The sequence below is a fragment of the Marmota monax genome, unplaced genomic scaffold (assembly GCF_021218885.2).
Source record: "Marmota monax isolate L192 unplaced genomic scaffold, Marmota_monax_Labrador192_F-V1.1 WCK01_AAM20220418_F8-fsc00015, whole genome shotgun sequence".
In the NCBI taxonomy this organism is placed as follows: domain Eukaryota; kingdom Metazoa; phylum Chordata; class Mammalia; order Rodentia; family Sciuridae; genus Marmota; species Marmota monax.
Window position 1 is genome coordinate 22,188,327 of NW_026692194.1, and position 13,174 is coordinate 22,201,500.

Here is a 13,174-nt window from a genome sequence, read left to right on the forward strand (position 1 = left end):
TCAGGACCTTGAACTTGTGATCTTCCTGCTTCAGACTCCCAAATGGCTGGGATTGCAGGCATGAGTCACTGCACCTGGCTATGAGTGAACTGTGTTTTAAATTGAGCTGCCCACCTCCAGCAGCACTGTGTTCAGTAATGGAAAAGCAGAACCTATGCTTATGCTCTGGGTTCCATCTTAAGCTGGGAGTGCCTCTTGGCTTCTCATCCCCAGCTGCAGGGAGTATCATGACTCCCCAGGGGTCCCCACTCCAGTGCTGAGCATTCCCACATGGCAGGTCAGGATCACACCAAGCCAGACATGGAGCCAGGCCACCTGGAGTCTCTTCCTTGCTATATGACTGTCCTAGTGGGCCACTTCACCTTACTGTAATTGTTTCCTATTTATCTGAAAAATGATTTGGAGGCAAGTAAAACTCAAAGTGACTGGAAATGTATAAATGCTACTATACAAACAGAAGCCCCCAACTTCTCTGAGAAGGTTTCCTGATTTCTCCAGTATCAGGCACTCAAGCACTGGGAGGCCAGGGGCAGGCCAAGTCCCCTGATAGCCAGTGGGAAAGGAGGAGACTGAGGAGTGAGGAGGGTGTTCATGCTGGATGCCCCCTGTAGGGTAGCCTCCCCCTGTGCAGATAACTGAACTGCCAGGAGCTGAAGGCAAAGGCTCTGACTTCACTGGCGCCAGTTGGAATGCAAGCAGGAGTCATTCCAAATGCCTCCTGGCCACAAACTATCTGGATTGCAAATTATTAACCTGTTATTAACTCTACTGCAGAGATAAGGGGCAGGAGGATGTTGGAAGTCCTCTTCAAGTGAAAGATCCATTTCCAGGAACAAAGTACCCCCCCCCTCCCAGCTTCTCCTTATTTCTTATTTACTTTTAATAGTAAATCTTCCAAAACTGCCTTTTAAATAATGTCTAACCTGTTAACCAGGGGTAGTAGTGATCCCTTATTTGAAGACTTTCATTCTAAGGGACTAGGGAATCAGAATCCTAGTCACAAATCTAACTACTTGGATACCTACAAATGAACAGCCAGGTTAGTCAAAGAATCATTAGTGTTTTGGCTGGCACATTGTGACAAAATGAATGACACTAGCTTAAACATTTCTAGATGTTGTGGTGCTGTGTGGTGCTGCCATAAAAGTAGACATAAACATGAATGGAACAGAGTTGCAAGTCTAAAAATAAATAAGCCTATACATCTATGGCCAGTTGGCTTTCAATTAGAGTTGCTGTCATATATACCTAATTAAAATAAATAAATTTTTAAAAAATAAATAAAACAAACATCACGATGAAAGCACATACTGCAACACTGGTCTACTCTACTGTTTATTTTAAAAGGAACATATTTTTCTTTTTCTCTTCTCCCTCTCCCCTTCCCTAATTCGAGGGTGTGAAACAAGATTACCTTTTCCCATCTTAGGCATTGTTATCTGTCCTTGAGCACACCACAGGAAAGAGACATCTCCTAAAGATCTAGGAAGTGACTATCTCCCAAATTAACAAGTGAATTTCAACACACCTTCAGGGCCCACCTGGAAAGCAGCCTTTAAAGAGCTTCTTTAAAAGCCCTCTGCTTTCCCTTATGGAGAGAATCACAGACTCTAGGACAAGAATCCCCTGTGCTTCTCATTTGTTAGCAAAGCAATAAACCTTCTTTTTCCTTTTTTCTCAAAACCATGTCTCTTCCTTATTAAATTGTCACTGGGGACAAGGACTGAGCTTTTCATAGCAATACAATAAAAGAAAAAAAGTGAAATTGGACATATTAAAATTAAGACCTCTTATGCTTCAAAGGGCTACATCACGAAAGTTAAAAGACAACCCACAGAACAGAAGAAAAGTATTTGCAAATCATGTGTCTAAAATATATAAAGAACTCTTACAACCCAATAATAAAAAGACAAATAAGCCTGTTTTTAGATGGGCAAAGGATTTGAATAGACATTTCTGCAATGAAGACACATAAGTAAACTATGAGCACATGAAAAGAGGCAAATACAAATATAACCTGGAATGAGATGACACTTCACCCACAGTAGGATAACTATAATGAAAACATAAGCTGAGCACGGTGATGCAGCTTGGGCTCAGGAGGCTCAGGCAGGAGAAGCATGAGTTCAAAGTCAGCCTCAGCAACTTAGCAAGGCCCTAAACAACTTAGTAATATACTGTTTCTAAATAAAATAAACAAAGGGCTGGAGATGTGACTCAGTGTTTAAGTATGCCTGGGTTCAATCCCTGGTACCAGAAAACAAACAAAAACTCATAGGCAATAACAAGTATTGCCAGTGAGAATGTAGAGAAATGGAAACCTTTATAAATTGCTAATGGGAATGTAAAGTGGTGCAGTGGCTATGGAAAACAACTTTGGCAGTTTTCATGTAAAGATAGATGGATGTATGGATAAATAGATGAATGGATGGATGGATAGATAAATAAGCTAAGCTATATAAAATATAAACAGATAATTTCTGATTCCACTTATGTGAAATGTCCTCAGTAGGCAAATTAGTAGATTAGTTGCCAAAGCCTGGGTGGGGGCGGTGGGTATCAGGAGGTTAGGGAGAATGACTGCTGATGGGTTTGGAATTTCTTTTTGGCATGATGAAAATGCACTGGAAAATTAATAGTGATAGTCGCACAACTCTGAATATACTAAAACCACTGAATCACCCATTTGAAAAACTTTTATGGTATGTGAATTATTATATTCCAAGAAACTGTTATTTAAGAACAAATAAAGGAAAAATAAACTAAGGATTCCAGTGCCCCTAGTGTCCTGCATCCTCTCTATTTGGCTGATATGGTGAGATGCAGAAGGGCACCCATGGCTCTCCATTCTGTTTGGGTGTCCTCCTCCCTCCTCCCTCCCCCAAGCACTACCCCACTCAGCTAAATTCCTGCCCGCTCTGGCCACAGCAGCAGCACAAGAATGAGAACAACATGGCTACTACTTACTGCCAATCACTAGAACTGTCTGTACCACTCCAGTACAAGCCCACCAGAAATCACCGGGGTTACTACAGAAACTTTCCTGCCTACAGAGCCCCAAAGGAATCTTCACTGGCTCAGCATGTGCCCTTCCATCAAACTCAAGGCCATCTGCAGAGCCCTCAGCTCTTGATTTTGCAACCTCTGCTTCCTGCCTCCTGCCCTCTTGTATCTCCAGCACACTTGTAGGGCTGCCAGATAAAAGATAAAGGACACCTTGTTAATATCAAGGAAACGATGAATACTTTTATAGTAGAAGTATATATATCCAAGCATTATATTATTCACTATGTATCTGAAATTGAAATTTTAACCAGGTATCCTGTATTTGCTATTTCTGGCAAGCCTATACACTGGCCTCCATGTCATTCCTGAAACACATGAACCATACTCTCCCCTCCAGATCTCTGCACTTGCTCTGCCCTCTGCCTGAAATTCTCTTCCCCTAGAGAGGCACAGGGCTCAGGCATGGTGACACATGCCTGTGATTCTAGCAACTCTGGCAGCTAAGGCAATTTAGCAAGACCTAATCACAAAACAAAAAATACAAAGGGCAAGGGATGTGACTCAGTGGTTAAGCCCCTCTGGGTTCAATTCCAGGACTCCCTTTCACACTTCAGGTGGTTGTCAGGCAGTACCTCATCCCTGGCGTATGTCTGAGTCACCTTCCCTTAGCATTCACTACGACCTGACATGTGATAGGCACAGTTCTTCATTGTCTACTTCCCCACACAAGGGACTCATTGAGGGTAGGGCTTCTTTTATTCACTGCTGTTTTCCCAGTACTCAGGGCCTGGCACAGGGTAGGCAGGCAGTGAGTTAATATTTACTGAATGAATACAGAAGTGCCATGCATGGATTATCTCATCTAATCTTCCTAAGAGCCCTCTGAGTCCAATACTACCATCAAATGTGTTTAATGAATGAGGGATCTGAGGCATGGAAAAGCCAAATAAGGGCTAGGGTTGTAGCCCAATGGTAGAGCGCTTGCCTAGCATGTGTGAGGCACTGGGTTCGGTCCTCAGCACCACATAAAAATAAATAAAATAAAGGTCCATCAACAATTAAAAAGAAAAGAAAAGCCAAATAATTCACCCAGAGGCCCACCGCAGATGTGGGAGCCCTCATCTGGCCCCACCTTCCTGCACCTGCCAATTGTCACTAAGGCACCAGGTGTTTCTTACCCCCTTCCATTTAGATTATTCTGGGTTAGATGAAGAAAGGAGTCACCAACAAATAAAAGTGTCTTTATTTGCATCAAACATCTCAATCTGAGAATTTAACTGTACTACTTTTATTTTTCCTGCAAAATTATTGTTCAATATAGAGTGTTTAAAATAACCACTCCCATTAATGAAGAGTATCTATACTCACTTTTATTTCTTCTTGAACAGCAGGATTTCGGAAATTCAAGTCAGGTTGCTCTTTCATAAACTGGTGAAAATAACATTGCTTTCGCACTTCATCAAAGTGCCAACTGGAGTTTCCATACACACTTAACTAGCAAAGAAACAAAACAGCACATCAGTAACTTAGCATTATTCATATGATGGTTTTGCCTACAAAGAAATGATCACGGCCATCCCAGGCCCCGTGTGGGCAGAGTATTTAAATCATGAGAATTCTCCTTCTAGGGCAAGTATTAAGCTAAATTAACTCCCCAAAATGTCACCAGTTGGCCTAATGCCCCATAAACATGGTTGTGACCTGTCTGTCCAGTAGATGCTATTCATAACAGTCGCAATGACAAGCCAATGCTCTCAAATTCAAAACAAGACCAACTTAAGGAACAGACATTGCTAACATATTTTCTTGAATCCTCTGTCCAGGCTTTGGCTTCCTGTTTGTAAAGAAAAGCAAATGGGGTCAACATGGGAAAAAGACAATTTCTATTGGTCTTGAAGCTTGAACCCAATATACCGAATATTCAAACTATAGTTATAAAAAAAATTTATTAGACCTATTCTTTAATAAACCCTGCCAGTCCTCAGGAATAAAAATCTAGCAACTTCAAGTGTTGGTACCTAGTGGTATTTGACACTGCGGCTAATTTCCTCTTTCTAGAAATGCTCAGGTTCATGGTTCCATGTCAAGACTCTCCTCTCATGCCCCACTCTCAGTCTCTGGCCCCTTCCTCTTGGTGTATGCAATGACCCCTTAAACATGAAGGTTTCTTGGGCTCTATCTCATTTCATGCTAAACACAGCATCTAGAAAGCACTGAAAAACTGGGGGATTTTACATGAATATTTTTCCTTTTAGTTGGAAGACGTAGTCACATGGATCTGTATTTCTATGGCAGTTGGTCAAAGCTGAGTAACAGCTGCTGCCTTTCAAGAAAACATATCTAGATTATTTATACTACCTGATAAACTGTAAGTTCACCACATGCCTGCCTGGACACAAACCACAATGAGATATCTATTTTTGTGTGTCTAACCAACAAAAGACCAGGATCCAGAATGCAAAGAGGCCTCCAGAAAGCAACAGGGACAAGCAATCCTAAAGAGAACTAGGGAATGAAAGCAGGTATTTCACAGAAAAGGAAGCGCAGATGAATAACTATATGAAAAGATGTTCAACGTCATTAGTAAGTATATAATTACATTAGCAACTTGATAAATCATCACTAGTTATTAGATAAATGTAAAATTTAGACCTCAATATACTATTTTATATTCACACAAATGAAAATAGAAAAAAGTCTGGCCAATAATTCCTCAAAGTTGATATCCAGAAACCAGCATGTTTAAATGTTAACAGAGAAGATCAAGAAGAGAAAAAGAACTGGGTGTAGCAGCATACACCTGTAATTCCAGCAACTCCGGAGATTAGAGTCAAGAGGATTGCAAATTCAAGGCCGGTCTCAGTAACTTAGGATGATTTTCAGCAACCTAGTAAGACCTTGTCTCAAAAATAAAAAGTAAAAAGGACTGGGGATATCGCTCCATGGTAAAACACCCCTGGGCTCAAGTATTTAAAAAAAAAAAAAAGGAAGGAAGGAAGGGTGGAAGAGTGAGAGGAGGGGAAGAGGTGAAGAAGAAGAGGAGGAAGAGGAAGAAGAAGAAGAAGAGACTGGAGTAGGGTAAGATGGTCCAGAGTAAAAGACCTAGGAGGAAAAACAAAGATGTGGCCTGGGACAGATGTAGAGCTGCTGGATGAAATATAGGACTCAAACAAATCTAAATTTCAGAAAACAATGCATAGTATTTTAGTAGAGCACTCCTCAGCATCCATGGGAGACTGGTTCAGATACCAAAATTTGCAGATGCCTAAGTCTCTCACATTAAAATGACACAGTATTTAATATAACCTATGCAAATGCTCCCCTATACTTTAAATAATTTCTAGATTATTTATACTACCTGAAAAACTGTAAGTGCTATGTAAATAGTTGTATTGTTTAAGGAATAATGATCAGAAAAAAGTCTGTACTAATTCAATACAGATACAACTTTTTTCCAAATATTTTCTATATGCAGTTGATTGAATGTGCAGATATAGAATCCACAGATACAGACGGCTGACTGCATAAGTATAGCCTATACAATCTTTTATAATAGAAAATTATATACTGTTTAACTAAATCTCAGACTTAACTGGATATCCTAAATTTTTATTTGCTAAGTCAAGTCCTCTAGACAGAAAGGAAGTAACTCCTATTGTTAAAAATAGCAAGTAGGAAAAGGGTGGGAATGGGGACCTGCAGCTCTGATGGCTTTTCTTCTCTCTGTGGAGCAGAGTTTTCTCTGAGAGTCATAAGATAGGAAGGAGGCAGAAAGAGTGTTTGAAGAGAAAGGGAAGGGCATGTTGATTAGTTGGATTTAGTAAATTTCTCAAGAAGATTTAGTGGCTCAGTTCAGGTGGGGATAATGAATGTGAGATGTGTCCAGAGTTCAAATACCAAAGTTCAAACAAAGAGAAAGCAGACAATTGGGTTTCTTTATGGCCAAAGTTTTGTCCAAACATGAGAGTCAAAAAGTCAAAAAGAGTTGGGCTGGGGCTGTAGCTCAATGGCAGAACGCTTGCCTGGTTATGCGTGAGGGACTAGGTTCAATCCCCAGCACCACAATAATAAATAAATAAACAAACAAACAAACAAATAAAATATAGGCATTCTGTCCATCTACAACTACCAAAAAAATTTTTCAAAGAGGCAACACATCTGCAAAACAGTTATTGAACAAATGGGACATGGACTCCAAGCTGCTCAAGTGGGGAGAGAGGGAAAGAAAGGAGAAGCTAGTAGTGAGAATAGGTTTTAATTTGCTAGAACACACCAATTCTACAATGAAATCAGAAATCTAAATGATACTAGGGAAATTTATTCTATTTTTATGTCTAATTTTTCCCCCATGTCCCCATAAACTATATTCATCTCAGTTTTCCTTAAAAGGCTTCATAAATCACCAGTTGAATCCCACAGATTTGCCCATTTCCCTGTGCAAGTCAGGCAGGCTGACACTTACCCAGTTGTTGGGTGGGATAGTAATGTCATTTTCATGAGTACAGTCACGCCAGATGTAATAATCAGTGTATTTCCCTGTCTGTGTCCTACTCAATTGAAACCAGGCATGTTTATCACTGGTATGGTTCGGTATGAAATCGATGATTAATTTTAAACCTAATAAGTGAAAACATTTCAAATATTAGAAAAACATTTTATTAGGATGATATATGACGGTTAAGGGGGGGAAATGTGTTAGCTGAGCATTTAGAGAAGTGCTTATTTCAACCCTCACCCCTATGCCATCCACCTCCCATTCAATTTACCTTTATCATGTATGGCTGCAACAAGATTCTCAAAATCTGTCATTGTTCCAAAAAGAGGATCAATTTCTTGGAAATCCTCAACAGCATATCTGAAGTCTTTTAGGGATGATTTATAAAATGAAGTAAGCCAAACAGTTTTTATATTTAAAGAAGTGATGTAGTCCAGTTTATTTTGAATACCTGAAGAAAAAAGCCAAGGTCATGAATAAATCCTATTTTGTTTATATAAAAGATTAAAAATAAAATTAATATTTATAAGATCTAAATTTTTTTGGGGGGGGGGGTTACCAGGGATTGAACTCAGGGGCACTCATCTATTGAACCATATCCCCAAACCTATTCTGTATTTTATTTAGAGAAAGAGTCTCACTGAGTTGCTTAGCACCTCATTTTTGCCTGAGGCTGGCTTTGAGTTTGCAATCCTCCTGTCTTAACCTCCCCAGCCGCTGGAATTACAGGGATGCGCCACCATACCTAGCAAGAACTAAATATTTTTTGAAAGTAGAAATATATTTGAAATTTTGTTGAGTTTGAGTAAAATTCACATAGCAAGGCCTAGTTCTTTGAATAACATCAAATTGATCTTCTAGCAATAACCTTTGACCTTTAACATAGGTGCCTGACATTAAAAGATCTGTTACTTGCTCAAATTTTTTAAAAAAACATTAATACAGTAATATTAATTTATTCTATGCATGGTTTCCAAGGTAGGTACTTTACTAGGTGCCAAGGTCATGGTCAATAACACATGGTCCCTGGTGAATGAGTGGTCTAAGCCACACTGGTCCACACCATCGCCACTTGCCACATGTGGCTACTGAGCACCTGTAATGTGACTAGTGTGAACTTAGATATGTTGTAGGGGTAAAATGCACATGAGATTTTTTAAAACCCAGTATGAAAAGATGTAAAATATTAATATTTTATACTAATTACATGTTGAAATGATATCTTAGATATACTGGAGTGAGAAAAATATATTATTCGAATAATTTCACCTGTTTCCTTTTTTTTTTTAACTTCTAAAAATGTGGTGCCCATTAGATTCCTTTGGACTGTGCTGTGATAGTTGAGTGTAAACAGGCAGGAATGGAATGAAAATTGAACCAAGAAGAGCTGTGTAAGGTGCTTTAAGGGCACTAAGGTGTTTGCTCCCTGGCCCTTCAGGAAACAGGCAGCTGATGGGGATGGGTGGGCAAAGGTAAAGGTGGGTTATTTACAGGGAAGGCTTTGTAGCAAAGGAAAGGAAAAACCAGACACAGAGGACTTGTCCTAAAAGGGGTGAGTCCTGGGCTCCAGCACAATAAATAAATGAATAGACAACAGTGAAAAATGTTGCCTGCAGCATAGGGATTAGGGAGAGAGTACACCAAGAGGTGTAAGGTAAGTGTGCACTAATATTTGAAAGGTCTTTCATTCTGCTCTCAGACTATCTTTACAGCAAGCTGAAATCTGGATCCTTTTTTGTTCACTTATGTAGGAAGCCAAGAATTTACCTAGAGATATGGGAAGAGATATGGAGGTGAAAGTCTGTACTTGGAACTTTGTGGATAATTAAGAGATGGCACGTTTTTGCTTATAGGTCAGAGTCCTAAATGCAGACTCAGACTCAAGTCTGTTCAATTTCTAGTAACTTTCTGTGTGATCTCCATGTGGCTTCCTAGATCACAGCAGAGGCCACACAGAGAAAAATATGTTTCAGAGGAAGTGTCCATGGAGTTCCCAGAGTGGAGGAGAAACTTCACTCAGGACCACTGGGGTTCTTGACATGTATGATGGAAAAGAATTTGTTCCAGGCAAAGGTACAGACAGAGGTTTATTTAGGAAAGTAGATACATATTCAAAGAAGGATGAGGGCAATCTCAAAAGAGACATCTTTGGAATAAAGCAAGAAATACACATTTGAGAGAGAATTTGTCTATCCAGAGGGAGAGACAGTGGCCTGTTGGTGAGGGCAGGTGCTAGGTCTGGACTACAGGTGGAGGCTATGAAAGTTCCCCCTTGCACTTGTGCATTGTCCTCATGTTACAAGGGCATGGGTCAAGGGCAAGGGCCAAGAGCATATGGATCAGGAGTTGAAATTCCTCATGGGTACTTTCTTTGAGACTCAGAATCTTTCCCTTTATTCCCAAATTGCTATCTCAGTCTGGAGATGACTGAAACCAAAGCACAAAGTCATTTGACCCTGGGATCTGGGCTCTTACCCTACACAAGCTGCTTACTTTTGTCTTCTTGTACTTGATTCCCCAATACAGGTGGCTATATGATCAGAGTAGCAACAGGCAACAAAAGAGTTTTGATTTAAACCAGAACAGCAATGCAGTATATCTTAAAAACAAGATATACAGGGGCAAGGGGTGTGGTTCAAGGGTAGAGCATGTGCTAAACCCTGGGTTCACCACACAAACAAAGGAACATGTGATAATGAAAACAAAGGGGTAGACAAACACAAAGTAAGCAGGGCTCCCAGCCTGAGGGTGAAGAACAGAGGGCGATCACAAACCCTAACCTGAGATGGTTTCTTCCTAACAGTAACAAAAAAATCCCTTCAGCCTCAAGGACCAATGCCTGTTGATCATAGGAAGCAATCATTCCCTCAAGGAAAAGTTACTGGAAATTAAAAATGGAAGAGCTGATTAGCTCTTATGTAGGGGAATGTGGTGTCTATTTGGAAGAAGATTAAGAAGGTAGGGCCAGGAAGTGAGGAGTGTATCTCTGGATTTAGGGATTTGAGCACTATTCAGTCAAAACACCACTTTTGCTAACCATTTACTATGAGAGGTAGCAGGTGTTGAGGTCATGTCGCAAGGGAAGGGAAGTCACTCACAAGTGTTCCAAGGGAGTATCAAAGGGAACTATAGACACTGCCCAAAGCACCACAGGAATCTGGGAAGGCAGCTCAAGCTCTGATTAGGAAAGTTAAACAAAGATTAATGAAGGCAATGTGTTTAAGCCACACCTGGATGGACAAATACACTTCTTCAATTAGTGAAGATGCGGGAAGGTTTTGTAAAAAGAGAAAATGAGGCTGGAGCTTTTAGGAAGCAACCATTGCCTCAAGGTAGAGAACTTGCCTGGTGTGTGCACAGGCCCTGGGTGTGATCCCCAGGGCCACAAAAGGAAGTGGGGAAGGGGGCAGATCTGATATGAGTGAGGCAGAAGAAAGGTCTTTTTCATGAAGTTATTAAAGAAATTTGAGGATTTCAAGAGTTTACGTCCAACATTTTAACAATAAATTAAGCCCATTCCTACTTTCCACACTATATCATATCATCTTGTTTTATTTTCCTCAAGCAAATAATCATGGTTAAAAAAAAAAGCACTAATTAATCTATTTACTTGTTTCTTATTGTTGCCCTTAACTAGGGTGCCTACACCGACCAGTTTGCCTAATAGCCCCATTTTATGCCACAATTTTACTCTTAAAATCACAAATAACACCCCAAGAAATTAGCTTAACTTTAAAAAATAAATTTTCAGCCAGATGCAGTGGTTCACACCTGTAACCTCAGCAGCTCTAGAGGCTGAGGCAGGAGGATTGCAAGTTCAAAGCCAGCCTAAGCAACATAGCAAGGCCCTAAGCAACCTAGCAAGACCCTATCTCAAAATAAAAATAAAAAAGAGCTGGGGATGTGGCTCAGTGATTAAGAACCCCTGGGTTCAATCCTGGGCCAACAATAAATAAATAAATAATAAAATCAAGAGATTAAACATTTTTTTCAAGCCAGGCATAGTGGTGCACAACTGTAATCCTAGCAGCTCCAGAGGCTGAGGCAGGAGGATTTTGAGTTCAAAGGCAGCCTCAGCAACAGCAAGGTGCTAAGCAACTCAGTGAGACACTCTCTCTAAATAAAATATAAAATAGGGCTGGGAATGTGGCTCAATGGTTGAATGCCTCTGAGTTCAATCCCCAGTAACCAGCCCCCCCATTTTTTTTCACTTTCTACTTTTCTACTAATATGGATATTATTTTAAATAATCTTTCATCCAAGTAACAATCAACACACACTGCTGTGTTTATTCTTTCCCTTCATTTCTTAGGATTTAAATTTGAAGATTCAGCCTTTTAAAGACAGCATTTAATACTTTTGTAAATTATTATTTGTGTTTTATTAATAAACTCTCAGCCAGATGCCAAACAAGCCACATCATACACTGAGCAAGCACTTCTCAGCTGTCACTCTGAAATATCCACCCATAAAGTTCAGAGAAGCAAGAGACAGATTTTCAGAGGAAATCTGCTCCGGTTCAGCAGTCAGAACTGATAACCAAACAAGCTTCTGAATTTAGTGGGCAATAAATTAAACTCTTGGCTCAAAAGCCTTCAGCAAATTGCTTTTCATCAAGGGGAAAGATTGCTGAGTTCTGCTGAGCAATTTAAAAAATATCATAAAAAAGGAAAATCTTGGGTGATAAGCCAAACTGGAATGTGCTTACTGGGAAACCTAGGCATAATTCGATTTCAAGGAAGGGGAGAGCCATAAATCAACCCATCCCGGCCCCCTCCCTGCACTGTCCAGTAACACGCACCTTTCAGATCTCCATTCCCATCTTTGTCGCTGTCCTTGAAAGACCTCGGATAGATCTGGTACATGGGCCCCACCTGCCACCAGTCGAGACACTTTGGAGAGATGGCAATGATGGCTATAGTGGCCCCAATGAGCAGGAGCACAGTAGCCACCGTGAGCCAGAAGAGGACCTCCCGGGGCACCCGGTAGCGGGCCTGGCTGGAGAACTGGAACAGCACCTCCTTGGGCATCCCGGCATAGGGCCGGATGACCAGCAACTCAGACTCCTGGGGGCCTGGGATGCTCACGGCGTTGTGCTGTAGGCTGCCCACGGCACTGCCTGGATCCGGGTCTAGCTCTGGGATGTCTTCATTCTGGACAAACCCATTGTTTGTCCGACATCCCTTCATGCTCATCTGGATGGAGTCGCTCTTCCTTTTGTCTTCTGCCATGTGTCCCCCGACTTAGCTCTTCAGAGTGCCCTCCTGGAGGAATGAAGGTGGAAATGTGACTTGCTGAATGCTTTGTCTTCTTAATGAGCTGGGCACGGTTTATAAATAAACCCGGTTGGACAAAGTCCAGCCAAGGAGGAAAGGGTAAAGGTAAAGGGGATTTAAAAAAAAAAAAATCTGTTTACACCTGGGAGGCCGAGATGTCTAAGGTAACAATGCTGATAAGGAGGAAATGGGAAGAGGTAGTCACTGCGACTTAGGACGCTACTCAGTTGACTACACCACTGCACAGCAACGCTATTCACAAAAGTCAAAAGGTGGAAACAAGCTAAATGGCCATCATCAGGTAGATGGTTAATCAAAATGTGTATCATACATACAAAGGACTACTATTTAACCTTAAAAGGGAAGGGAATTCTGAAACCTGCTTCAAGATGGATGA

The 13,174-nt window shown here is 40.8% G+C and overlaps 1 protein-coding gene across 1 annotated transcript in view; it reads right to left on the minus strand.

Moving 5' to 3' along the window:
• Positions 1-12,818, minus strand: part of Slc3a1 (solute carrier family 3 member 1) — a 30,558-nt gene extending 17,740 nt beyond the window's left edge. The window contains exons 1-4 of the mRNA XM_046424970.2: positions 12,303-12,818; positions 7,773-7,952; positions 7,469-7,623; positions 4,375-4,500 (exon numbers count right to left, since the gene is read on the minus strand). Of these exons, the coding sequence (XP_046280926.1) occupies positions 4,375-4,500; positions 7,469-7,623; positions 7,773-7,952; positions 12,303-12,732 (891 nt within the window). The 5' untranslated portion in view covers positions 12,733-12,818. The remainder of the gene's footprint in view (positions 1-4,374; positions 4,501-7,468; positions 7,624-7,772; positions 7,953-12,302) is intronic.
• Between the last annotated feature and the right edge of the window lie 356 nt (positions 12,819-13,174).